Here is a 27,920-nt window from a genome sequence, read left to right as displayed (position 1 = left end):
TGTCTGGCAACCTGTTCCTTTCACAGACTGCCCCAGGGAACTGCTACCTTCAGCTCTCAAAGGGAGTCAGAGCACCTTCTCCCAGCAGTTCTCCTCCTGGACTGGCCCCTCATTGCTGGCCAGCTCTAGTTTATATAACCCTTGGCAGGTGGGGCAAGTCTCGTGAGAACTCAGGCCAAGATCCCGCATGAGTTGCTCCCAATCCTGCGACGACTCGCCATATTCAAGCGACGGCATGCTGCTATCCTTTGGGGGCCAGACAGACGCTCCCTTTTGGGGGCGGGCAGGCACCTCCAGGGCTGCATGGCTGGGAGGGACCGACACTGGCCGCCCTGGGAGGGTAGGCTCCCAAGTGCTGGCCTGATCTCTTGCGGCAGCCCATGGCGCGTCAAAGGATCCCCGACAACCACACTGCCCATTTCCAGCATCATGAGGTGTCCCTACAGCCCACTGGCATACTTCTGACGGTTCCAATGGTCCCGAGGTGGCTGGGAATGAGGGCATGCATGCCTCTGGAGTCCAGGCGGTAGGAGCATGCCTCCGCTGTCTCCGAGGGTGGGGAGGCTGCCCCTGCTGGGGAGGAGTAGGGTGGGGAGGCTGCCCCTGCCATCACTGCCACTGGAGTAGAGAGCTCACTGCCACCATGGGAGGGCTGCCCGTGAGAACATGGGCCACCCATGCCCTCCCTATGCCATGGACCTCCCCTCTTCTTGGAGATGCTGCAGCCGATTTTGGAAAGTTACATGGAGGTTTCTAGGGAGGGAGCCAGTGTGATCCACTGGCTAGAAAGCTACCCTTGCTGGGACACTCAGATTCATCACACCTTTCTGCCCATAAGCTTAACTCTCTAGCCAGTAATCTATCTTTAAAATGCGAATAACAGGAACCTTACCTATTGGTATTGAATTTATAAAGTATTTTATATGGGATATTCTATAACTAAAATAAAAAACACATCTGACTTGAAAGAAAATTACTTTAAGAAAAAGCTCCTTTATATGTTGATTGATATCAGTAATCATGAGAGCTTTGGGAGCTGACCAAAGACACTGGGCCCTTGCAGTCAACAATATACTGCAGGATATTCAAAGCTTTTATGCAAGTTCCAAGCACAATCTAACTCCCCACATGCATGTGCTGTAACAATCTCCCATGTCCCACCACAATCTTACCCTCCATAACATGATAAGCAGGGACCTTGTGTGATTTTTACAGCGCCACCTGCTGGTCAGTCCTTGCATTCCAAGCAGAACCTACCCTTTCCCCCAGTTACCACAATATTAATGAAAAAGGATGGGTTCTTCTTGGAATGCAAGAATTGACCGGCACGTGGCACTGTGACAATTGCACAAGGTCCCCGCTCAGCATGTGTATGGAGGGTCAGAATGCTCTAGAAGTAGCATGGAAGCTTTCTGCATTGTGTATTGGGGTGGTGGTGTAAGATCATGCTTGGAATTTGTGCAAAAGCTTTGAATATCCTGCTCTTTCTTACCGTATGGAAAGACGCACTTTCATACCTGAGATGAAAAATCCAAGTGGTCCTTGTCCTCTAGAGCAACTCCCTGCAGTTAAAGCAAAAAACCACCTAAATCAAATCTGGCTATTTGCTGGCCTTTAATGACATTCAAAACCTCCTAAGATTGCTGCCTCACTGTTCCATATATCAAGGCTGGTCCTGAAGTCTTTTGTGTGGAAATATCTATGGCTTCTCTTTGGGAGAGGCCCGGGAATAACCTCTGCATTTGTTCCTTGCTCTTCCTGCAGGTACTAAAATCATGAGCAGGACTGATGAACGGTTTGAACTTCAAGAGTGCAGGAAAAAGTTCAGGGGAGAAGCAGCTGAGAGGGAAAACCACAAGAGAGAGAGATCTCATCCCTGTGTTGAGTGTGGGAAAGGTCTTACTCAGCCTTCTGAACTGGCCAAGCACCAGAAAACCCACTTGGGGGAGAAGCCCTATTGCTGTGGAGTGTGCGGGAAAAGCTTTGGCCAGATCTCCCACCTCACAAGACATCAGCGGATCCACTCTGGAGAGAAGCCACATACCTGCTCTGAATGTGGGAAAAGGTTCAACTGTCCATCAGATCTGGCTAAACACCTGAATATTCACACAGGAGAGAAACCCTATCGCTGTGGTGAGTGTGGGAAAAGCTTCAGTCAGATATCCCATCTTACTTGGCACCAGAGGATACACTCTGGGGAGAAACCTCATCATTGCGCAGAGTGCGGTGAAGCGTTCAGCCAAAGGGCACACCTCATCAGCCACCAAAGAATCCACTCAGGGGAGAGGCCCTACCGCTGTTCTCTGTGCCAGAAGTGCTTCAGCCACCGATCAGCGCTTACTGTGCACTAGAGAATCCACATGGGGCAGAAGCCCTATGCCTGCTCCGAATGTGGGAAGCGGTTTGTGGCATCCTCTGCTCTCACTAGGCACCAGAGGACCCACTCAGGAGAGAAGCCTCATACCTGCACCGAGTGCGGACGAAGCTTCATCCAGCATTCTGCTCTGACGGCACACCAGCGAACGCACTCTGGCGAGAGGCCATATGCTTGCAGTGAGTGTGGGAAAAGGTTTAACCAGCCTTCCGATCTTACCAGACATCAAAAAATCCACACGGGAGATAAACCTTTCCCCTGTGATGAGTGCGAGAGAAGATTCGCCAGGCTCTCTGACCTTATCATTCACTGGAGGATCCACACAGGAGAGAAGCCGTACCGCTGTACTGAGTGCAGCAGAAGGTTCAGGCAGAGACGAGCTCTTGTCAAACACCAGAAACTCCACCATTCCAAAGAGGTGCCAGAAGAAAGCCAGCCCCCTGAAATCCACAGAGCCCCCTGAAAATTGTGAAACCCCAGTAGAGGAGCAAGAAGAGCCATTTGAGAACCAAGAACAATCCAGTCTGACCCTGTCTTCCGGCTCTTGACCTCATTGTGGAAGGGAATCTCCAAAGCATACAGAGCTTTCACCATGTTCCCTTGAAAGTGACTTGAGCATTAATGTAGGCCCTGAGAAATGTTGGGAATTATCTTCCTTTCCCCAAGGGCATAGTGGCTAAGAGATTAAGCTATACATCAGGAAGTCCCTGGTTTTAGTGAATTCATGCCCCTTGCCTCTGACATGAATTCACTAGGTGATTTTAGGCAAGCTGTTCCATCTCAGTCTCAACTCCCATTGACAATATGAGGATAAGAATGCATACCTTACAGGGTTGTTGTGAGGAGTACACATGAAGTGTTGTGAGGAGTACACATGAAGTGCTTTGAACACTTGGATATGCTATACCAGGGGTTCTCAAACTTGGATCCCCAGATTTTATTGCATTACAACTCCCATCATCCCCACTCACAGTGGGCTTTGTGGATGAGGATGATGGGAGTTGTAGTCCAACAACATCTGAGGATCCAAGTCTGAGAACCCCTGTGCTACACAAATGCTAAGTAGTATTATTGCTTTCCCCAACTCTCCTAACAGTTTTTGGGTGTCAGAGTGACAGGTGGGGGAAATGTTGTGTCCATTGATCCTGCAGTGTCTTACAAGCCTTGTGACTTCTCTCAGTGCCATTCCATCTTTAAGAGGCAGAGGGTTAAGTCTGGGCCAGAGGATAGCTGGTTGGACAGATCACCAAGACATGGTTCACATCTTTGCTCTGCCAGTGAGTTCCCTTAGTAGGCTCGGGGAGCTGACTTTCAGCCTCAGTCTGTAAAACAGAACAGTGATCTGCTTCATAGGGCTGTCGTGAGGACAGAGAAGATAAAGCACTTGGCACATGAATAAATAAGCTATATGAAGAAATGCTCCTTGAAATCCTGAGTTGATCGCCCATAACACTTGGTCATCAGTTAGATAGGGCTGCAGTTTATCATTCTCATAGCCAAGGTGGTCTGGTGGTCAGTATCATGGTCCTGGAGCAGGGAGATCTAGGTTCAAATACTACTACTTATATACAGTCATTCCTCGCCAATTGCGGTTTTCCCAATCACAGATTTGGGTATCCGCGACTGGGAAATTGTGATCACCCTAGCCAACCATGACCCAAGTATCCGCGGTTTGGTGAGTTTTGAAAAACTTTGGCAGTTTTTTGGGGTGTGTGGAATTTCTGGGGTCATTTTCAGGGGTCCAGAGGCAATTCTATTTTTAACCTTATTTTCGGTCTTTCCGCGACCGCGGCTCCCCTAACCCCCTGTTTTCAGTGGTTCTTTATTGCTTCCCAACTGCAAATTCACCAGTTGCATGGGTTCCCTGGAAAGGTTGGCGAGGGAAGACTGTATCACTTTTAAGCAAAAGTTTCCAAAGTGGTTTACATAGAAAAACAAACAATTAAGATGGCTCCCTATCCCCAAAGGGCTCACAGTCTAAAAAGAAACATAAGGTAGACACCAACAGCAGCCACAGGAGGGATGCTGTGATGGGGCTGGAAATACTCACTTGGCCATAAAGTTCGTCACCATCTCTCAGCCTAACCTACTTCACAGAGTAGGTTGTGATGAGGATAAAGTAGGGAACAGACAATATATACTGCCCTGAGCTCATTGGAGGAAGGGTGGGATGTAAATATGAGAAATAAACAGATGTAGCTCCTTATCTGTTCCATAACAAAATACCTCTCCTCCCTTCGCAGAGCACCAAGATGTCCAAATAAACCAGAATCACTACAATGGCATCTTGTGCTTTTACTCTCACTCAGTGTTCATAACAGCAGGCTTGCTCACCTCTGGGCAAAAGCATTGACCCCACTTCTGATAATCAAGAAGGAATAAACTGAAAAGGGCCAAAGGAGGACCCAGGTTCATCAAATCATTGTGTAAATGGGATGGCGAAGGCATGCGTTTGCTAGTAAGGGAATTTCCCATCCCATGTCTTTGTTGGAAAGGATTTTTTAATACGTTGGACTGAATCCCTTACTGGTGCTGTGCCATTCGAGGTAGGAGTTGGTTTCATAAGTTTCAAGCGAATTTTAATTAGTGTAATATCTTAAACGTCATGGCTCTGTCCTCTCTGAGTTCTTTTTCTGCATTGTTTTTGTCTTCTGATGAATATGAACATTTACCCTCGCCATGATGTCATTACTCTTCTGATTTTTGTAATCGTCTTTCTCCATGGTTAATGAGCTGGAATAAAGATACTACTCCAAACCCTAATCAGATGTTATGTTCAACACATGTACAATCTGTGTGAAGTGTATATGCATGTACAGTTCTTCACGAATTATACTGAATGCATGTACATCACTATACTTATGTACCATGCATTCGAGGGACTTGTATCCAGGTTCACTTTGAAAATGAGCACAGGTACATTCATTCACACAAAAACATGTAGATGTATGCTGCCATTGGAACACATGTACAGCTTAATGTCTGAATAGGACTTATGCTGATTAGAGGGGGCTGGGATTCTGATGCGCAGGCAATGAGTGAAATGTCAACAATTAAGAATAATTTCTTTTTAGGTGGGGGATTAATTGTGGAAAGAAACAAATAAGGAGCAGTTGTGTATTGGTGGAAATATGTATTTAAGACCTGTGTAGTAAAAGCATCAGAAGAGCCTTGCAGGTTCAAACTAAAGATCCCATCTAGTTCAAATGTAGCCAGTCAGATGCCTCCCGGAAGCCCACAAGCTGGGCATGAAGGCAACTATCCTCTTCCGCTGTTTGCTTCCAGGCAGCTGGAGTTCAGAGGCACACTATCTCTGAACATGCAGGTTGTAACTTATGGCTAATAGTGTCTGATAGACTCCTTCTCCATTAATTTGATGAATCCTTTTTAAAAGCCATTTAAATTAGCAGCCACCATCCCAACTGGTGGCAGTGAAATCTATTTATACATTGTGTGACTTACCTGATCACCTGCAAAAAATGTGTTATATATGTGTAACCTGCCGGTGCCTTTTCTTTTGTAGGATGAAAAGCAGCATGGAGGGATGACTAATTTTAAAACAGGCTTACAAGGAAACAGGTAAATTCCTCCTTCTCCTCACTTCCTCGTTTCAAATTTCCAATCCAATTTGCAGCTTCTCACAACTGCTTTGAGCAAAAGCCCTCAAGGAAAACTTTCAGATGACTGAGAGTCACTTCTAGTTTTGATTCCAAAAGATTAAATTAGTATTTGTATATGTGTTAGAGGAGCAGTCCCAGCAAACTGCCCCCTCCCCAATGAGATAGGGAAAAGTCACCCCAGTACACAGGGAGGAGGAAAAGAACATCTTTATTGCATGTGATTGGGTTGGAATGAACTACCCCTTTGATCTTAGTTAACCCCTGGAATGTTTAGGATGGACTCCTGGCGCCCACAGAGCCCTGTAATTTTCTTTGGTAGAATACAGGAGGACTTCACCATTGCCTCCTCCCGCAAAGTATGAGATGATGCATTTCAGCATCTTCCTATATTGCTGCCCAATATAGTACCAGCGGGGATTCGAACCAGCAACCACCTGCTTGTTAGTCAAACATTTTCCCGCTGCACCACTTAAGGTGGTTGGCAGATCATACAGAATGCATAATATGTGTGCACTGGACCTGATTTAGAATGTAGGCTGATTTAGGTGTCCTATGGCTCAAGTATGTACGACAGAAGATAGTGGAAAGAAGGTCCAGTGGAGGTGAGAAGGTGAGGGGAAGATGAGGAATACTGCTACCATTCTGTAATGAAGAGTCTAGACTTGACAGACTCCACTGATGCTATTTCAGAAGTTTATCTGTCGATGGAGGGCAGCTTCACACAGTATAAGATGTGACAACAAACAGAAGCATGAGGGCACGTGTGCCTCTCTTCTGTTGAGCACAGCTGTTTTGTGGTGCACCTCATAACATCAGAAAAAGGAGCCTATGATATCTCCCCCTTAGGGAGATTTGAGGATTCCAGATGTGGGGAAGTACCTTAAGGCAGGGGTTTCCAACCTTGGGTTCCCAGATGTTGCTGGACTACAACTCCTGTCATCCCCAGCAGGGGATGATGGGAGTCTTAGTCGAACAACTTCTAGGTTGAGAACCTCTGCCTCAATGGTTTTATAAATTGTCTGTTTCAGAACTAGTTCGGTAAATCATGGGGTTTGTAATGTCGCCACTTAATCTCCAGACAGATGTCTCAGCCCATTTGTTTTCCAGAACCAGCTTGTACACAATTTTTGAAAAAGGTGTGGAGGCTGTAAGTCTTCTGTTTAACCTCTGCTCTTTCAGCTGCATGATGTGTGGTCCTGTGCTAGTCATGATCTCACAGCTGCCTTTGTTGCTGAAACAGAGGGTGGGCTGGGGGAGGAGAGAATTGCTTCACAAAGTTCTTACTGAGAAGCAACACCAAATGCTACCACTTTCATTATGCAATATTATTTATTTCATTTTCATGAAAGCAGAGTAAATGTGTGTAGAATCATGCTGTAACACTGACTCCTTTTCAGCCTAGTATGTTGAATCAATAGGCAAATCTATATTTTTACGCATCTGATTAATGCATGTCACTGTGAAACTTTCCTTCATTGGGCAAATTTATTTATGGCTAGAATAAGGCAAGAACATACATTATATTATACTACCTTGCACACATACAGTTTTGTCCAGACTTAGATGATAAGGTGTGCTGGGTTTGCTTTAGTACTTGGATGGGAAGAATAAAGGATTATTCAGACATATGGTAGAGAAGTGAATGCAGGGGATGTATCTCCTCATATTTTTATGTTAACATAAGAACAGCCCTGCTAGATCAGGCCCAAGGCCTATCAAGTCCAGCATTCTGTTTCACAAAATGGTCCACCAGATGTCTCTGGGAAGCGCGCGGGCAAGAGCTGAGGGCTTGCCCTCTCTCTTGCTGTTGCTCCCCTGCAACTGGCATTTAGAGGCATCTTGCCTCTTAGGCTGGAGGTGGCCTATAGCCCTCAGACTAGTAGCTATTGGTAGACCTGTCCTCCATGAATTTATCTAAACCTTCTTCAAGCCATCCAGGCTGTGATCTGAATATTCACTGGCACAAGAAAACCTGGAAAGTATAAAAATCTTGCAGAAGAGTTGGAACAAAAGTAGGAGGCACAATCCCTGGGCCTTTTTTTAAAAAAAACAACTATAGGAGATTATGTTCTGTAACATTTACAGCAGGAAAGCTCAGATTTGAGAGTATAAGGACTAGTAAGAAGGACAAAGAGGAAATCTCTTCTGGGTTCTGAGGGGAGAGTGGGCTTAGCTTGCTCTCCCCGCAGACGAGCAGGAAGCGTGCCCTGGGTGGCTGGATCGGCCACCCACACGACCACCGGCTCCGTCACAGAGTTGGTAGGGGCGGCAGGGATAGGGCGCCGCCCAGCTCCCCAGAAGTCCCAGCGCCATGAATCTCGCTTAGTGTCCCTGGGCATTAATCTCTCAGTGCAACCTACAGGTTTGGCTGTGAGGATAAAATGGAGGAGGGAGAACCTTTTACACCAGCCTGAGCTTTTTGTTGGAAGGACAGGATAGAACTGCAACTAATAATAATTTAAAAATTATGCCTCTACTTGCCAATCAAAGAACATGGAGATTTACTTCCCGTCTCAAGAAGAACACCATTCTGCCCAGCGATTACTATCAGCTCTTGCTCCTGGTTGAAATGTTGTTGGTTTTTTGTTGTTGTAGAGTGGAGTAGGATTATAAGACAAAGAAGAAGCGGCAGCTGACACTAGTATGCACTTTGATTTTGGAAATTTCGGAAAAGGGGAAAACCCTGATTTTAATGAATGATTTAAATTTGGTGATCCCGCCCCCCCAGATCATGATTTTAAATAACTCATTAGAATCACATTAAAATCAATCCACCCGGTCTTGGAGCTCTCAGCAAAACACACCTAGTCCTTGAACAGTGACGGTGTCAACAGAATTTTTGGTGACACTGGATACAGCTTCCCTCTTTCAGTAAGTGGTAGAGAGAGCCCCATTTCCTGGCAGGCACTTTTCTCTCACCAGCATTTGAGCCAGCTGCCCCCTCTTTAGTTTCTGTCACTGGTGTCTGTCGGAGAGTCAATAGTAGCTTTCACCAGGCAGATAGTGTCACCATCTAGCTCTGTATCAGTTGCAGCTTGGGATGCTCCCCGGGAATATATCTCTCGAGTGCCATTTACCATTTCTGATCCGATGTTTCCAATGTTTCTCATAAATGCATCTGAAGGGGAAAGAGATAGGGAATTACCTGAGCCCCGTTTAGTGATCTTACAATGCCACACCCGCTTGCTACCCCATCTCCATCCCCTTGTGCTCCCTGGCACCTCAGAGCTCTGATCCTTGAGCTTTCCCAGTCAGCAGGCTTTACTGTGGGTTTATTGCGACGCTTACTGCGAGTTTGAAGTTGCCCCCAAAAAACCGATGCAAAAAGTGGATTTATTTTACCCTAAATCGGGCTACACTCTAACGTGCAATGAAAAACTCGAATTGTGTGTGAAGTGCTCCCCGATAGCTCATAGGGATTTCTGGGTATATCTGGCCAATATGTGCATACAAACCTCCGTTCCAGAGGAGATGCGAGCTAAAAGCCGGTGTGAAAAACTTCCTCAAGGATGATCCTCATGGCCGTACTTTTTCATGAGCGGAATGTTGTTGCGTAATGGCAGAGCTTGCTTATTTACCTATTTGTTAGGTTTGCATGCTGTTTTTAATTATGCACTTTAAATTGGGCTGATTTGGATGAGACTTGTATAATATAGGCCCTCCTTGTGTGATGGGGACGTGTATGTGCCATAAGCACACACATCCTTCCCCCTCTTGCTGTGTTGGGACCCTCTTCTCTAACCATATGGGTTTCCCCCACCCCCGCCATCTTCAGTATTTGTAGTGTGGATTAACCATGCCCCCTCCCCTGTAATTAAGGAATGATGTGGGGGTGGGATGAACATAAAGAGCTGTTTTTCACTGCCTTGCACTGCACAGACCTCTGATCTATTTAGCCCAGTTCCCTCTAGCTACTCCAAGTGCTTCAATACATTGGTTAGTTCTCTAATGTCTTGGGGGCCTTTCTGAACTCTTATCATTCACTTTGAGGCCTTTCATTGGCTTGCAGAGCATGTGCTGTGATGGTTTCCTGGGCCCTTGTCCAAACTGGTCAGTGTGGCAGGAAGTCCAGAGGCCCAGGCATATATCCAAGAAGTGGGTGGTGTCATTGGCCAGGTCCACTGAGGGATATAAGAGATATTGTCACCTCAGTACAGGCGAGTTGGGACAGTCTGGAACCTGCACGTACACAATATTTCACAATCGAACCCATATCCACTCCATTCTGGGTTACGTGTCAAATCTTCTGCAGTTTAAAGATCATTCTTCTTATCTTTCTGGTCATTTTAATTAAAAAATATATTTTTAATAGTGTTGCATTTGGAAACACGGCCATTTACCTCTTTAAAGGTAAAGTGTGCCGTCAAGTCGATTTCGACTCCTGGCACCCACCCAGTGGTTTTGTTTGGTAGAATACAGGAGGGGTTTAGGAGAATGTAAAATTCTTGTTCGAATAACTGTTTGTAGCATTTTAAGGGATACTGCAATATACTTGTACATCTAATACGAGTGCTAAAAACTCTTCCAAACCTTGGAGGAAGTGAGTTAATTAGGGCAGGACTTAGTATTAGGTAAGAATTCAGCAAGCTGCTGTCTGCATAAAAATGGGCTGGCTCATCTAGTCATGTAATGCTCTTGGCACGTCCTTACCTCGTTTAACAGTCAAAGTCTGTGCCCAAGCTGTTTTCCCACTCTTCTTCCGCATGTAACACAGAACCCCAGAGACAATCAGGACAACAGCTAACAGAGTCAGAATCACCGCAGCAGCTACAGAAGAGCCTGTGGAGTAGGAGTGGTGGTGAGTTAGTTCTTAAGAAATAGCTAATAACCTCTCCTTAAGAAATGGCTAATTAAATAAGTACTTACCTGACACTCGCTTGCACACTACCCCTGCATAGGTGCCGCAGGAGCACTTATGGGGTTCTGGGGGCATGCCTTGGCATTTAATGAGGGTCGACTCTGCTCCAGTACATCTAATTTCATCCAGCAAGACTGGGCCAACACCCATGCCAAACTTGTTGCCCCCTGTTGCTTCCTCAGCTGCACCACAACCCAGTTGCTGGCATACCACAGTAGCTTCTTTAATATCCCAGCCAGAATCACCAATAGAGACCCAGGAGCCATTATAGTTCATCTCCACCCTTCCGGCGCAGGAATGGGGGCCATCGGCCAATCGCAGCTCAAGGTTTCCTGGAAAACAAATAGGAGATTGTCATATCATGTTCCCAGATGGTATGATACATGTATGCATCCTTTCCACAGCTACTACCACTTTGGACTTATTTACAATCCAAGCAGGAAAATGTTAGTCAGTTACTGCTGACTCTCCCGGTAGTAGAGAGGAGCAATAAGCATGTATGCAACATTTTAGAGCATTGGTCTCAACACTTCCATAATCCCCAGCAACAATGCCTTTGGCAGCCCTCAGGGAAGTGTTTCTGTTGGTGTAAGAGTGCTTCTGGAGCAAGGGAGAGCTACTAAAATCAACCCTGTTGCACAAGAGTGCCAGTGGTTAGACGCATGGAGGTTAGCATTCCACATGTGTTCTTGTCTGGAGCACGCACAGCATTAATCTTCATGCCAGCCATTGAGGCATGTTCGTTATGACAAACTTAAATCAGGAGGAACTTACCTATTTTCCCAGGCTTTTAACTGAAATCTAATTTTTAAATTTTATTGTGTTTTTATCTATTGTGAGTTTCATCTGTTTTATGAATCCAATCCTTCAATCCTTGTCTTCTTGGTTCCATGTAATATTCTAATTTTCTGAGATTGTGGATTTGGGGTTTTCATGAGCTGTACGCCATGATCATCACAATTATAACAAATTAAGGCTTGACTTATCTCGCTTTGCATGTAATGCGTCTGTCTCATATATCAGTTTCACCTTTTAATTTGCATTACTGAAATTAATGGACTTTTGCACGATATTCTAATTTCCTGAGTTTCACCTGTAGATACTCCACATTACTACTCGATTTTACCCAACCCAACCTGCTGTTATTACTATATTTCAAACCCTGCTGAAAAGTCCATATTAGAAAAATAGTTCTTTAAGTAAAGTAAAAATGGTTCCCAGTCTTCTTTGAAAGACTCCAAATTTTCATCCCTTATAAGTGCTGTAAGCTTTGCCATCTCAGCATATTCCAAAATTTTTATCAACCAGTCTTTTTTTGAGGGCATTTTAGTGCCTTTCCATTTCTGCACATATACTAACCTAGCCGCCGTAGTTGCATACATTGAAAATGTTAAATTTCTTCTGGAAAACTCTCCTTGGGTTATTCCCAGCAGGAAGGATTCTGGCCTCTTAGGAAATGTCATTTTAAAAATAGGGCCTCCCTGCTTTTCAGTGGTGGATAGCAGCAGCAGGTGGCATAAGGGTGGTAGCAGGCAGAGAGGAGCAGGAAGGAGTTGGCAAGGGGCGGCAGGTGCCCTGGCAAGTTGTGAGGAGCCATGGCAGGTGAGGGGCAGCAGGAGCCACAGTGGCAAGTTGGGGGAGGGTATGGAGATCCCTTAGGGGTCCATAGGGCCCCAACCCCTCCACCAGCCTGTGTTCTTTGAACACGTTGGAACACCGATAGCTCTGCCCCTTTCTGGCAGCACATCAAAAACTTAATTCTAGGAAACATAGGAACATAGGAAACTGCCATATACTGAGTCAGACCACTGGTCTATCTAGCTCAGTATTGTCTTCACAGACTGGCAGTGGCTTCTCCAGGGTTGCAGGCAGGAATCTCTCTCAGCCCTATCTTGGAGAAGCCAGAGAGGGAACTTGAAGCTTTCTGCTCTTCCCAGAGCGGCTCTATCCCCTGAGGGGAATATTTTGCGGTGCTCACACATCAAGTCTCCCATTCATATGCAACCAGGGCAGACCCTGCTTAGCTATGGGGACAAGTCATGCTTACTACCACAAGACCAGCTCTCATCTCCTAATTCTGCTAGTAGCAAGTCAGATGCTTAATTGAAGTAACCCCAAACAGGCTTGTCCTTTAGGCAGGGCGATCACCCCCAGCCCCATGCTCTCCCAGACCCAAACACCCCTGCCGCTCCTCACCCCCCCATTCTTTGATGAGTGAAATGAAATTAAAGGAGTGCTTTGGTAGAGGAAAATTCCCTAGTAGCTTTAGGGTTAAATTAGTGCATAGTGCTCAAGAGTTCCATCGCCTCCCTCCGTCGAGCAAAGAGAGAGGCAGTCGAACTCCAGCCCTGCGCGAGCTGGACACTAAATGATAGGCCCACGTGCGCCATGATCAAGCATCAGGGCACATGTGCTAAATTAACGTTAAAGTTACTAGAGAATTTTCTTCTAGCAAAGCACTCCTTGCGTCTCATTTCACTGAGCAGGGAGGGAGGCGAGGGGTGGTGGCTAATGGGGAGTCTGAGGGCTGCAGCTGACAGGGAGTGCCCTGCTGAGTTTGGGGGTTGGAGAGGTGAGGAGCAGTGGCGGAGGCCTATGGCTGAGTATCGCTCACCCCCAGCCCTGCAGCCTCCTAGGGACAGCCCTGGCCCTACATGACCAGTTGGCCAAAGGCAGGAAGTTAACAAATGCAGCCATTTCAGACTGCTGCCACAAACTGCCGCCACTGTGTTCAACAAACACACATTTGTTGAACACAGTGGCTGACATCTAGTCTAATGTTGTGTGCAGCAAAAAATAATGTTTTGTGTGCAGTGGACCAGGGCTCATTACTGGCAGCACCCCTTCCCTATGCAGCTCTCTTGGGGGACCCTCAGGGACATATTTTGGGGAGGCACAGAGGGCTGCAGAGGGGAGCGGTGGGGGTGGGGATGGGGATGGTAACATTTCTCCTCCCCTGTTGCAGATACAAAACATTATTCCATGAACTTGCATTTTGGGCGGGATAGAAATGTATTAAATAAATAAATAAAATTAGTGTTGATGTTAGCAATGCCTTTTGCTCCAACCATGTCAACTCTCTACCCACTCTCTGGCCTATTATATGCAGTTGGTTTATTGTAGTGTCATAACTGAAAATGAGTTTGTGGGTTTATTGTGCATAGGCTAAATCCAGCCAGGGCCTCCTGTGGCTGATGATGTGGAGATGTCCCAAGGAATCAGTGATGCATGCCACGGCCAGGTCTTCAGTATATGCATTTGTGTGTTGTGTAGTTTGTCCCTTAAGAGAGTTACCTGAGCACACCACACCAGCATCCTCCGCATGGTCACAATCATGTTCTCCTACATTTCGTCCATTGCAGTCTCTGAGGGTTGCTTCAGAGCCTGTGCAGTTCACATCATCCAGGAAGATGGGGCCCGATCCTCGTCCAAAGTGTGCACCATGTAGGGCTTTTAATGTAAACCCACAGTCCAGTTGCTTGCATACCACACTAGCATCTGGCAAGCCCCATCCATCATCACACACAGTTCCCCACTGCTTCTGGTAGAACACTTCGACCCTTCCAGAGCAGGCATGCAGACCACCTACCAGTCTGATGTTGCCCACATTGATGGTGGATGACTCTGCAAAAAGCACAGTATAAACAATATTCAGTACAAATTTAAGAACCTGGCTGGAGGCTTTCCTGTCCACTCAGAGGAAGGGGAAATCTCTGGCTAAAAGCTTCTCTGAAATAGCTGTGAACTTTGTGAAAATTTGAGATAAGGAATTGTAGGTCTGACATTGAGAACCCTAATGATCAAAGAAAAGCCAAGTAAAGCAGGGAGCAAGGAAGACTCAGTGCTGCCAAGTACTAATTAGGTTTCAGGGAGCTGAGCTACCATGCAAAGTGCTTTCCATTAATCTAGCAAGCTCAGGTCTTGGAGAGCATAATTGCCACTAATGTTGTTGTGAAAGCTCAGTGAAAGTGAAACTGCCAGGAGAAAGGGAAACCCAGGAGGTCAGATTTCAAAGCAGGAGTGAGAAGGAACACAGGGCAGCGAACCCAAGCTTTCTTTGGTTTGGTTTGTCTGTGCCGTTGAGTTGGTTTCCACTCCTGGTGACCACAGAGCCATGTGGTTTTCTTGGTAGAATACAGGAGGGCTTTACTATTGCCATCTCCCACATAGTATGAGATTATGCCTTTCAGCATCTTAAATCGGCAATTAAACGTGTGTGTTCCACACACTGAGCTCCTACAGTATGTTGAGCTGTTGGGAATACTACCCCTATCCCCCCCTTCTTAGAAATAAGAAGTTGTAAATAGCACCCCCTCAGATTTGGGGAATTTCGTCCATCTGACAAGCTCTTAAGCAGCTTCTGTGTGCTTCTGCCAAAAGTGCAAGTGATGGCTCTTTCCCCAGGATAGTTACACAGCTGAGACTTGATTGATTATCTAGTATCCCTCTGGGGTTGGGCTAGTGCTAAAGACCAGATGTAAAGCTGGATGATAGGTAGCAATCCAGTAAAGCAATCCACCGGGATTTGTCAGGTTCTAAACATGCAAGCAGAGTGGGGCCTTCCTGATTCAACCTGAGCAGGATCTAAAATTACCTGAATTGACATAAAAAAACTTTTGAGCACGCATACATCTTAGAGGGAACACTGCTCCTCACCTCCATCTCTTGACACATTAAACTCTACTCCCATTTTGCAAACAAGGTTGCAGATTACCTGTACAAACAACTCCTGCATCTTGTCCATGTTGACAGTTGTTGCTCCCTTGGGTATTTGCTCTGCATTCTGCAAGGGCATCTTCTGTGCCTTGACAATTAACATCATCCATCCAGATGCGTCCTAATCCTTTCCCAAAATGAGCTCCACCCGGGGCTGCTGCAGCCTTGCCACAGCCCAGCTGCTTGCATACAACTTCAGCATCATGTAGATCCCAGGTCCGGTCACAGACAGTTCCCCACTGATCGGTATGCGGTGGGCGGATCTCGATTCTCCCACTGCAGCGATTGGAGCCATTTACCAACCTGGCATCATCTAAGAATAAAGCAGTAAAACGTGCTGAATGTCTCAGAGAACAAGGTTAGATGGCTCCAAAAATGTCAGGGGCTGGATGAACTACTTCACTATACTGAACGTAGGCAGTTGGCTTCAGCCAGAGCTGGCAGAGACCACTGGCTTACATCCAATCTAAGTTACTCGGGCGTACTCCCATTGAAATTAATAGTACAAGTAAACGTGTCCCATTCATTTCAGTAGGACTGCTTATAAGTAAGTGTGTGTACATATATACATAAAAAGACAAATTTAAGTGACACAGTTATGGAGAAAGGCTACTACAGTCACTGGCTCACATCCATGCTAAGTTGCTCACATGCATTCTTACTGACATTAATGGAACAAGTTTACTTGTGCCATTAACTTCAGTAAGAGTACTCAGTGCTAATTTTCTGAAGCCTATCAGTCAGGCTGAGGGTAGGGGCACGCTGAGCCTCAGCATGTAGCCAGCCTATCCGTTGCAGAGGAGGAGGGTCTTCATCCTCCTCCTCCTTCCCCTTCTGCAATGGACAGTTCACAGAAGACTCATATGCTTCAAGCCGGTAGTCCTCAGATGGGGAACAAATAGTGCAGTTGCAGTGTGGGAAGCAGCAGGGCTCTGAGTAACTTTAAGAGTACTAGTACCCATATTTGGGGATCCCTGAGTTAAACAATCTCCTTGCCTTAAGCATGAGGAAATGGGAATGGAGCTGTAACTCAGTGGCAGGGAACATTCTTTGTCGAAGGTCCTGGGTTGAATCCCAGGTAGGAGTGGGGTAACGGGGAAAGCTCCTGTTTGAAAGCTTGAAGAGCTACCGCCATTATAGTTGATACTAAGCAACATGGACCAATGGCCTGCCTCATACAAGGCAGTGTTATACTTTCATATGGCAGAGGTTCAGTGTTGTTGATTTTTAAGGTGCAAATTGGTGACATCCTTAAACATTAGGGAAATTCAGGAAGAATGCTGGAAAGAGAAATGCCTTGCTTGTCTTTTCACTGCCCCTTTTTGGTGTAGGATTTCCCATCAAAACAGTTTACCTGAACATACAACACCAGCATCTTCTCCATGATTACAGTCATTAGTGCCCCAAGGCTTGGCCTTGCAATGAGTGATGGATGTTTCTGTTCCTGTGCATTCTACATCATCTAGCCAGATGGGATCAGATCCTCGTCCAAACCGGGCACCACGTGGGGCGGATATGGCTGTTCCACAGTCAAGGTCCCTGCACACAACTATGGCATCATTTAAGTCCCAACTGTCATCACACACGGTTCCATACTGCTGGAGATGAAACACCTCCACCCTTCCGGAACACCGATGTGTGCCGTTGACCAGCTTCAGCTCCTCTGGATCTGAAAGGGTAAAAGATGTACTGTAGAAACATCGCAAGCCACCAACATCCTAGAAAGTTCTTCAGAAGATAAAGACTTATTTTGACTCATTTTGATTGCCCTTTTGATTGGCCATTTCTAGGGCTGGAGGATAAGACTAAGGAAAGATACAATAGCCATCTTCAAATATCTGAAGGACTGCCATACAGGAGAAGACTTGCTCTCTTTGGCTCATGAGGGCAAGACTATATCAAATGGGTTGAAATTATAAGGAAGGATGTCCTAACTGGAAGGGCTGTTTAGTAGTGGAATATTCTGCCTCGTATAGTAGATGGTTCCCTTTTAGAGGTTTTCACAAAGAGGCTAGATGGCTATCTGTCAGTTTCCTGCACTGAGCAGAAATTTGAACTAGAAGACCTCCAAGGTCCTCTCCAACTACAATTCTATGATTCTGGGGAGAAAATGATATGAGATCAACATAGGAAGCTGTTTCAGACTGCGTCCAGCCTTGGTCTAAATGTTGGCAACTTGGACTGGCAGCAGGCGTGTAGCTAGGGGAAGGTGTGCTCTTGTCCACCCCTCTCCCTGGTAGCCCCTCATGCATGTCAGCCACACCCCCTGCATACATGTGACATCACATGCAGGAGGCATGACCAGCACCCAGAAGGGCCTGCACAACCGAATGGAGCTCATTTCTCAGTTGGCTTCATTACTGGCAGTGTGTTTTCTTCGAAACATGCACCCAACAACGAAGCTGGCTGGGAATGAGGCCAACCGTGGTGAGCCAGGCAACTCCCAGGAGCTGAGTGGCTTGTGTTCTTTGAACATATTCGCCCGATTATAGTTCTGCACCCAACTGAGAGTGACTCACTGGAGTCTCAGGCATGGGCCTTTCCAAGATCTGCTACCCTAAGATTCTTTTTATCAGAGATGCCAGGGATTGATCCTGGAACCTACTGCATTCAAAGCCTGTACTCCACTCAGTATGATCAGGATTGCATATTTTGGTTCTGTGTCAGTTCAAAAACCAGAATTCTGCACTGAAGTTTTAAAATTTGGCTGTTGTAAATAAAATAATCTCATGTTCTGCTTGTATGCAGAACTGAAAATGTGCATAGCACTCCTTGGAAGTTTTACTCTGTTATCCTTAGGCCTTTCGCCGGGCATTGCTCAACTGTTCAAAACTTTCTTTTTAAAAAAGGCTAGAAACCATTAAAAAAAAAAGAAAATGAAAAAGGAAGCTGAGAGTCTCAGGACTCTATATACTAGTCCTCCCCACCCGCATTTCTCTGCTGTGTAAACTTCTTTGTGAACTTTTTGTTGAAAAGTGGTATATAAAATATTCTAAACTAAATGAATGGCAGCAAAGTGCCAAATACTTCGATTTCAGTACTAATAGCAGATGCATGCATGATACATAAAGCTGGGAAGAAAGGGAGTTGCCCTATGGTTTCCAGCTTGCAAAATAAGAATATATGATTATTTGAAAAGGATTGGATGGCACTGTATCTGTTGGAGAACAAGTGGAAATCCTTGGCCATGGTTGCCAAACAGGCCAAATGAGGGTTGCCAGCTTGTGTCCTGGAGACTCACAATGTACCTTTAAACTGAAGGATGAGGATGCTGTTTCTACTGCCTTCCATAACCCTTTTGTCTCTACTTGCAGCTATTTAGTAACACAGAGGCCTGCTCATTACAGCGGGTGCGTAAGCAGATGTGAGGACTGAAATGAAGGAACCGTCTTCCACTGAGTTTTCCATTTTGTTTGGAACGTTAAAGGTTTTGAACCCTTCCGACTGCAGTGAGCCACCTAGACCAACACAGTGCATAGGTGTGGTGAGCCCTTTGGACAGGAATATGAACGGGGCTTATTTTGTCCCAGGTGTTCTAAGGATCCAGTCCTGATACCTGTGATGAATGCCAGGGCTTAACTTTGGAATAGAAGAAATCAGGATAGATAAAGCTGATGCCAAACAGATTGAGAGTGCATGTTTCCCTTACTACCAAATAAGAAGAGTGAGTTTTCCACAGCGATTAGGGATGTGCGGACCGGTCTGGAGGCCAAGTGGTTCGGTCCGGGGGTCTGGGGTCAAACCGAACCACCCACCATCGGTCCCGTTGGACTGGAACTGGACTGCCGGGTCTGGTCTGGCAGGTCCGCAAACTTTTCTTAAAAAATTTTTTTTAAGTGAATAAATTACCTTTAGCCCCTTTGGGGGGCTTGCTGAGGCCGCGGGGGGGTCTGTGCGGGTTCCTTTCCCCCCGTTGGCCTTCTTCATCACTGCCGCGGCCAGGTAAGTAGATCCTTTTTGGCCCTCTCGGGCCGCCGTAAGAGTGAACAGCAGCCATTTTGGTGGCCGCTGCGCATGCGCAAATGCCCTCTGAAGAAATGCCCTCTGCAGAGGGCATTTGCGTATGTGCGGCAGCTGCCAAAATGGTGGCTCTTTGCTCTTACGGCGGCCCGAGAGGGCTGAAAAGGATTCACTTACCCGGCTGCAGCGGTGATGAAGAAGGCTGGCAGTGGGAGAGGGAACCTGCGTGGACTGCCCCGTGGCCTCAGCAAGCCTCCCGAAGGGGCTAAAGGTAATTTATTCACTTAAAAATATTTTTTAAAAGAAAAGTTCGCAGACCGGTCCGAACTGGTCCGGGAGGAGTTCGATGGGGGGACAGATTGAACTGGCCCGGTTCCGTTCGAGGCCAGTCCAGTCTCGAACTGAACCGGGCCAGACGGTTCCATGCACACCCCTAACAGGGATTAGGGATTAGGACTTCCAGATCAGAAGGTGTCATTTCCTAATAAGCCCTGATATTTCTTTTCCTAGAAATGAAGCACTAAAAATACATTACCTGCACACTCAACACCAGCATCTTCTCTATGATTGCAGTTATTGACACCCCAACTGCTTGCTGGGCAGTCACTGAGGGCAGTTTCTGTGCCGGCACAGTTCACATCATCCAGCCAGATGGGCCCTGTTCCCTGTCCAAACCAAGCTCTTGTACGAGCTCTTAAAGGAACACCACAGCCCAGTTCTCTGCAGATGACTGCAGCCTGTTTAAGGTCCCAGCGGTCGTCACATACAGTCCCCCACTGCTGTTCATGGAAAATCTCCACCCTCCCTGAGCAGCGACTTGAACCATTCACCAGCCTGAGTTCTGCAGGGAAACAAAAGGTTGGAGAACACAACATAACACATCAAATCAAGACATTGTTGGCAAGATTCTAGAATGTCTTACTTCTAATGGCTAAGGAGGTTGGATCACTTCTTACTTAAGAGCCCAAGTACATCAGGCCATCCTTTCCCATGAAAATTGAGACATTGTTCCTCTCTATCTCTCCTGCTTTTGTAGCAGGGGTAAACAACCTTGGCTCTCCAACTGTTGAACTACAGCTCCCATCTTCGACAGCCGCAGTAAATGAAGGTTGCCTACTCCTGTTTTAGAGCATTCTGCTGCTGCTCTTTGAAGATGAGCAGTTTGCAAGGAGCAGAACTATTTAGAACCACGAGCCCATTCTACAGCGCAAAAATTCAAGTTGAGTGGCTCTAGTCTCCATCTGGAAACAAAGTCCTCCACAGAAAGCACATCTGCAGTAGCTTTTCATTGGACTTGGAAGGGCTCCATTTTGAGAGGGAGACTGAACCTTCCCAGATGCTGTTGTGTTGTCTCTTCAGAGGAAGTATGGTGCCCTTGAATGAGGAAGTCACTTTCCTGTAACCAAACCTGGAAATTGGAACACTAATCAGTGACTTCATCTGATAGTTGGTGTGAACAGTGTCATCTTTTCCAAGGAATTTCCTGGGAAATGAGCTAGGGTCCTTCTAGACAACAAAAAGATATAGGATGTGAGAAGTTTTTGTGCAAATTCTAAGCATGAATTTATGCACCATCCATACACTTCAGCAAGTTTCTGTCCTACTTCCCAGTACAGTCTCACGACCTGGTGATGCTGTGTTCAGTTGCCAAGCAGGGACCTTTTGCAGCACCACTCGCTGTTCAGCTCTTGCTTTCTGAGAAGAACTGATTATTACTAATTTTCTGCTGAATGGGGGAAGGGGCTAGTTCTTTTGGGGAAGCAAAAGCTGACCAGCAGGTGGTGCTGTGCAAATCTTGTGAGGTCCCTGTTCAGTGTCTGGACACAGCATCATCAGATTGTGAGATTGTGCTGAGAAGTAGGATGGAAGCCTATGGGAGTCCGTAAAGGGGTGAGTAAGCTCACACTTAGAATTTGCAAGAAAGCTTCTCACATCTTTTTGTCTTCTTTTGTGTGAAAACATTTCCAGAGTTCAAGAAGGTTCACACATACAAGTCCTACTCACGTTACGTAGACTACTCGTACAACAAGTATACAGTGTCCACAGGTACAGATCAGTACACAGGTACAGTTATTCACATGTTATGTTGAACAGAGGTACAGCCGTAAATTTCCTATCTGTACCATGCATTGGGGGACTTATATGCAAATTCACTATTTAAGGATATATGTACTGTCATTCACACAAACATATCTCATATCACAGGCTGTGTCCATAACAATCTTTTTCTCTCAGTTCACTTGTATCCCTGTATGTTGACTGTGTTTTCCACTACTATAATGGCATCTAGGCATTTGATTAATGCTGCTGCATGGGTGCTGTTGCACCCATCAGTTCCTACACCTTCTAGTAAGATTCATGTGATGTTGCTGAACATAAAATGGGGGCCATGAAATATGATCGCAAGTGATTTCTGGGGATGCTGTGGCGGTAGGATGTTGAAACATCTGGCTTTTAAGCTTCTGCTAGAGAATGGAATTAGTAAGCTGTCCGTGACTTTCAGTCCACCGTCCACATTAATCAGAGAACTACGTTAAGCTATTTTAATAAGGTGCAAGAAATCCAGAAAGGTGAGTATAAAAAGAGAAATATGTTGAAGACTATGAGGTTGTTCACATGACCAATACCAGGGCGGGGAAGTCAGGTTTCAACCTACCTTCCCCCAGACGATCAATCATCATGTCTTGGATGATCAATCATCAAGGTCTTGGGAGCCTCCCCATCAAGTAAAGCGTCATCTCCCTGTGCACGTGCGCGCACACACACACACACGTGCGCACACACACCGTGACACATGCAGTATTTTTAACACTTGGGTTCTTGAAGTCACAAACAGCAACTGAACTCACAAGAATGTAAGACTATAAAACAGGTATATCTTTGCAGATATGCATTAGCAGAAGCATTTTAACAGGCAACTTAACATACTCCCATCCCACATATTTCTTTCCCCTCCTCTGTCTCAAAAAGAGAGATCATGCTCGGCTGCCTGGGGTAGTGTGGGCCAGTGGCACAGCATGGCGACCACACCACCGGGGACAGACTGAAGAGGATTTGGGGGCCTCCAGGGGGTGTGGAGGCCCTGGACTTCAGCCTGGAAGTTCAGGGGTAAGAGTGCCTCTGCGTGCACCCACATGATCTGCACTGATCTGCACCCACATGATCTGCACTGCCAGGAGCAGCACAGATCAACAGAGGCCGGGATTCGTTTTCCCTGCCTCCAGATATCCAACAAGGCAATGTGTGCGGTACCTTGCGGATTCCCCCATCAGATGGGTTCTCTAGGTGCCATTTCGGTGTCTCTTTGGGCTGTGTGCTGCCCGAGAAGACACACGATCCTGGCAGCCAGTTAAGGGAGTGCTCATTCCCTTAACCTCGGCTAAGAGCTGGGCGAAGAAATGGGGTAAGGCTGGGCAGGGGCACCAGGATCCATGTGGATCCCAGCGCTCCACACTGGGCTAGGCTGCTCGTGTGAACAGCCTCTATGTCTAGGGTTGCCAGCACTTACTAAAGCTGTTCCTGGAGATCCGCCCTTCCTCACACACACACCCCAACATTTTTCACAACTTCAAGTGAATAACATATCCAATATTGCTTTAAGTAGTCACCAGGCGATTGATGTTAATTCCTGGAGACTCCAAGACAATCCTGGTGAGTTGGCAACACTAGCTGTGCCTCTTCCCACCATGACCAGAAGCAGATCTCATGAAAACCCTGCTGCTGACAAGGCAGCCATGCTCATTCATCCTGTAGCCACGTCTCAAGGCCACAGTACAATGCCTTCTTGCATTTGCTCGCCCCATTACCTGAGCACACAGCGCCAGCATCTTCTCCGTGGTTGCAGTTATGCTCTCCCCAAGCTTTCAGGCGGCAGTCCCTGAGGGCAGCTTCGGTCCCCTTACATTTGACATCGTCCAGCCAGATAGGAGAAGTAGCAAGTCCTCTTCCAAAGTGTGCTGATTTGGGGGCGGCTAGGGCTACTCCGCAGCCAAGTTCCCGGCACACAACTTGGGCACTGTTCAGATCCCAGCTGTCATCACACACCGTCCCCCACTGCTGGTTGTGGAGTACCTCAACTCTCCCGGCACAGCGACCTGTACCGTTCACCAACTTGACCTCATTTGGGTCTGGAATAATTAAAGGCACGATTATTTCTCCACCTCCCAATCCTTCATTCTCCCTTTTTTTCATCCCTAGTTAGAGAAATCCATTCAAAAGAGGTTCCTGAAGAGGATGGGTGGACATTGTGAAAACAATGCAGTAGCAGTGAATGAGTCTGAGCTCATATCCAGCTATGTGAACCATTAATTGATGTCATTAAATTCCTGTGCTCCCTACTGGGAAGTAGTCCTAGGGGGAAAGATATTGCGTGTCCTCAATACTATGTGGATTGCCAACAGGATGTCTTAGGCAAGTCACTATCTCTCAGCCTCAGCTCCTCCCCTCCCCCTACAACAGTACTGACTTGCCTTTTAAGAAGAATTCCTGGGATAATATTGGTGAAGTGCTCCAACATCCTGACTAATTAATTAATTAGTTAACATCCTGACTGATGAAGCACACAGAATGATATTGTGCTAGCACAAAGCACTAGCTAGTGTTCCAGACTAATGTGCAACAATCATGCAACCTGGAGCACAACTTAGTTGTTTCAAAGGGAACTTTTGTGCGAGTGTGCACAAGAGTGAAATTCTGCAAAAAACAACAACAAACCCATGAGATATTCTAGAGCTTGCACAACTTTGTTACACAAGTGATTCAGGGGTTGGGATGTCAGCCTATATTTTTAGATTTTTGTTTATCTAATAGCTGAAGATGCTTCTTCAGTTGACATGGAAGACTGGAAGATGCTTGCTTCAATGACAGCTTTTAATATTGTAGCTGGTGGCTACTAGTTATGGGTAGAGATGTAAAGGCCTGGGGGAAAAATCAGAAAAATTCAGGAAAAAACATGTTATTTCTCTCTTTCATTTTTTTCCCCTTGACTCCCCGCCCCCACCATACAAACCTTAAACATTTTGGCGGGGGGGGGGACCAAGTGTGTGGGGCAGATTCCCCCTGAATTTTTCTGTATGTGGCCTTCACGTCTCTAGTTGTGGCACACAAACACGTGCACACACCCTTCCTTAGGTGGGAGCTGAAGGAAACAGTTCTGGCAGTTTCTGTGTAGCTAGTTTTTACAGCTGACTGATGAAAGAAACCTTTGGGAGGGGCTGCTGTGTTGCTTTTGGGGAAGAGGACATTGCTTCAAATACTGAAAACTGTTTTGGTTCTGCTAACTATTTCTGTTGTCACCTGTGGGCAATGTAGACAAGCAGAACACTACTATCTTAAGAAAAGTTAAACCATCCAGCTTTCATCACAAAAATTTGCTTTGGAGGACCAAGTGGCTGCAAAAAAACACAAGCTATCTTGACCTCAGAGACATTGGAGATATGGCCCTTCACAGAGTTCCCTAATACCATCATATCAGGGCTCCATTTTGTCTCCAATGCTTTTTAGCATCTACTTTGAAACTGCTGCGAGAGATCATCAGGAGATTTGGTGCAGGGTGTTATCAATATATTGATGGCACCCAATTCTATTTCTCCGTATCAGCTACATCAGGAAATGGCTTAACCTCCCTAAATGCCTGCCTGGAATTGGTAATGGGCTGGATGAGGGAGAGCAAACTGAAGCTGTCTGAATCCAAACAAGATGGAGGTACATATTATAGGAGTTTGGAACTTAGAAAATGGTTTAGAACTGCAAGTTATGGATGGGGTTACACTCCCCCTGAAAGAACAAGTACATAGTCTGGGAGTATTTCTGGAGCAAAACCTCTCCCTGATATCTTGAGGCAGTGGCCAGAAGTGCTTTCTATCAGCTTCGGTTGGCTGATACTCCAGCTATGTCTGTTTCTGGAGATAAATGATCTTAGGACAGTGGTGCATATGCTGGCAACTTCCAGGCTTGACTACTGCAATGTGCTCTACATTGGGCTGCCTTTGAACGTATTGGTGCAGAATGCAACAGCCAGGTTGGTCTCTGGGGCTACCCAAATAGACTACATTACTCCTATTCTGAAAGAATGACACTGACTTCCAATAAGTTTTCACGCAAAATACGAAGTGCTGGTTTTGGGTCCAGGGTATTTAATAGAGTGCTTTCTTCTTCATGAAGAAGCATGCCACCTATTAAAATCATCAGGGGAGGTCCGGTTGTGGTTACCACTGGCTCGTTTGGTGGTGACCCAAAACTGGGCTTTTCTAGGGTTGCCTCAGGGCACTGGAATATGCTCCCAAACAAAGCCTTCTCAACTCTGGCTGTTTTGAAACAGCATCTGAAAACATACCTATTTTATCACGTTTCCAGTTCATACGGTCTTAAAGTTTTATTGACAGTTATTTTAAATTGTTTAAAATGATCTATTTATGTTTTAATGTGTAAACCACCCAGAGATTTGTATATGGGGAGGTGTATAAAATGCAAAGAATAAAATTAAAATAAAATGAATATCACACAGAATTACCTGAGCACTCCACACCTGCGTCCCTCCTATGGTCACAGCTGTGTTCTCCCCAGGCACCTTTCTGGCATTCTTTCAGAGCCATTTCTTTTCCTGTACAATTAACTCTGTCTAACCAGATGGTACCAGATGCATGGCCAAACTGCCCTCCACTTCGTGCATGTAAGGCGCTTCCACACTCTAGTTCCCTGCACACGACGTTGGCATCATTGATATCCCAGTCAGTATCACAAATGGTCCCCCACTGTTGGTTGTGAAAGATCTCGACCCGCCCTGAGCAGCGACTTCTGCCATCTGTTAGACGGAGTTCTGACAGGACAAAAAGTGTTATATATAAAAACACACCCATGGAGTAAACCTGTACAGTCTGTGTGCCTATTTCTAACCTGTATGCTGCTTTTTAGGCCAGGCCTCTCAAAGCAATTTGCATAAAGTTTTAGAAGCAACAGACAATCTATAACCCATACACAGCAGAATACAATAAAAAGGTGATAGCAAAGCAGCAGAATGCCCCACCCCCCAAATGTTTGAAAAGTCAAACATTTTCTCCCCAGCTCATGTTCCTGAAAGCACACCAGAAGGAGGGGACCCTTTTCATGAGGGTGGGGGAATGTTTTATGAAATGGGGGCTCCTGTTTCAACTAAGCTATAATTTTCATTCATGTATTCATCTATTCACATTTTAAATTTTAAATCCAATGTGACAGTACATTATTATAGCTATATGGATACCATATATATCAATCAAGCAGTCCTAATACTGCTATTTCGAATATTTCTGTAAAGAGAATAAATAAATACGATCTAGCATTTAATAGCTCAGTCATTCCATACTAAATAAATAAATATTCAGATTTTGTAATATTAAATACAGTATCCAAATGAATCCATTATAAATAAGTTATAAGTTAACATCACCAATAGTCTCCAGTCGCGCCTCCCTCTCTCTCTCTCTCTCTCACGGTGCAAAATAATGGCTCAGTTGTAATTTGTGCCCCCCCAAATTAATAATATACTTAATTTAAAAAGAGAATCTCCTTCCTTGTCTATCTCTGCTGCACTTATACTGCTACTGATTTCAGTCATTACTGGACTAAGCCGGAGATGCAAGCACACAAGTGAGCAAGTTGGCACTCGCTTCTTGCAAAACTGCACTTCAGTGACATCTTTCTCTGTTCAGCGTTTGCACTGGTACAATTCAGTTACAGGCCTGAAAGTTTTGTTTGTTTTAAAGTGCTGCTCTATAGCCTGAGTACAAAACTGAAGTAAAAGGGTGCTGGGCTGTTGGAGGCCTCAGCCAGGTTTCCCCCCCGCCCCCTGCACCCAGCAGCAGGTAACTCCCCACAATGCACCACACTCCTCATGCTGTGCATTGTGGGGTGCTGGAGGACTCAGCTGGGATTCCCCACCACCACCACCACCTTGCTGCTCCGGGATCCCTGGCACGTCGGCCGTGTGGGCATGCAGTATGGCAAGCTCAGGAGTGGCGAGGATTGTGTGCAGGACGTTAGGTAGTGTCCTGCCTTCCCCCCAGCCCTCCCCACTCCCAGCACTGAATGAGCGTGTGAACAACCTTTTATTGTGTTTGTTGCTCTAGGGCAGTGATTCTCAAACTTGGGTCCTCAGGTGTTATTGGACTTCAACTCCCATAATCCTCAAGCAAAGGCCACTGAGGCTGGGGATTATGGGAGTTGAAGTCCAATAACACCTGAGGACCCAAGTTTGAGAATCCCTGCTCTAGGGAAATGCTTTGTTAAGAGCTCTGTATCTGCCTGGAGATATTTGGTCTAAATACTACACAAGCAAGCTATTCTCACAAGCACCACAAACTGGGCTAGGGAAGCCAAGCCCGTTGTTCACTGCAAATGAGAACCGCCAGGAGTC

At 46.0% G+C, this 27,920-nt stretch overlaps 2 protein-coding genes across 2 annotated transcripts in view; one reads left to right on the top strand and one right to left on the bottom strand.

Moving 5' to 3' along the window:
• LOC128331057 (uncharacterized) overlaps nucleotides 1–5,137 on the top strand; it is a 36,418-nt gene extending 31,281 nt beyond the window's left edge. The window contains 1 exon segment of the mRNA XM_053264421.1: nucleotides 1,765–5,137. Coding sequence (XP_053120396.1) covers nucleotides 1,765–2,837 — 1,073 coding nt within the window. The 3' untranslated portion in view covers nucleotides 2,838–5,137.
• A 2,167-nt stretch (nucleotides 5,138–7,304) lies between these two features.
• LOC128330173 (deleted in malignant brain tumors 1 protein-like) overlaps nucleotides 7,305–27,920 on the bottom strand; it is a 33,191-nt gene continuing 12,575 nt past the window's right edge. Inside the window, exons 5-13 of the mRNA XM_053262592.1 lie at nucleotides 26,040–26,345; nucleotides 23,335–23,655; nucleotides 20,064–20,369; nucleotides 16,923–17,237; nucleotides 15,567–15,881; nucleotides 14,147–14,476; nucleotides 10,861–11,184; nucleotides 10,645–10,773; nucleotides 7,305–9,112 (exon numbers count right to left, since the gene is read on the bottom strand). Of these exons, the coding sequence (XP_053118567.1) occupies nucleotides 8,940–9,112; nucleotides 10,645–10,773; nucleotides 10,861–11,184; nucleotides 14,147–14,476; nucleotides 15,567–15,881; nucleotides 16,923–17,237; nucleotides 20,064–20,369; nucleotides 23,335–23,655; nucleotides 26,040–26,345 (2,519 nt within the window). The 3' untranslated portion in view covers nucleotides 7,305–8,939. The remainder of the gene's footprint in view (nucleotides 9,113–10,644; nucleotides 10,774–10,860; nucleotides 11,185–14,146; nucleotides 14,477–15,566; nucleotides 15,882–16,922; nucleotides 17,238–20,063; nucleotides 20,370–23,334; nucleotides 23,656–26,039; nucleotides 26,346–27,920) is intronic.

Source organism: Hemicordylus capensis, chromosome 6, assembly GCF_027244095.1.
Source record: "Hemicordylus capensis ecotype Gifberg chromosome 6, rHemCap1.1.pri, whole genome shotgun sequence".
NCBI lineage: Eukaryota > Metazoa > Chordata > Lepidosauria > Squamata > Cordylidae > Hemicordylus > Hemicordylus capensis.
Note: the sequence above shows the minus strand (reverse complement) of the source record. Positions and strands in the feature narration are given on the sequence as shown.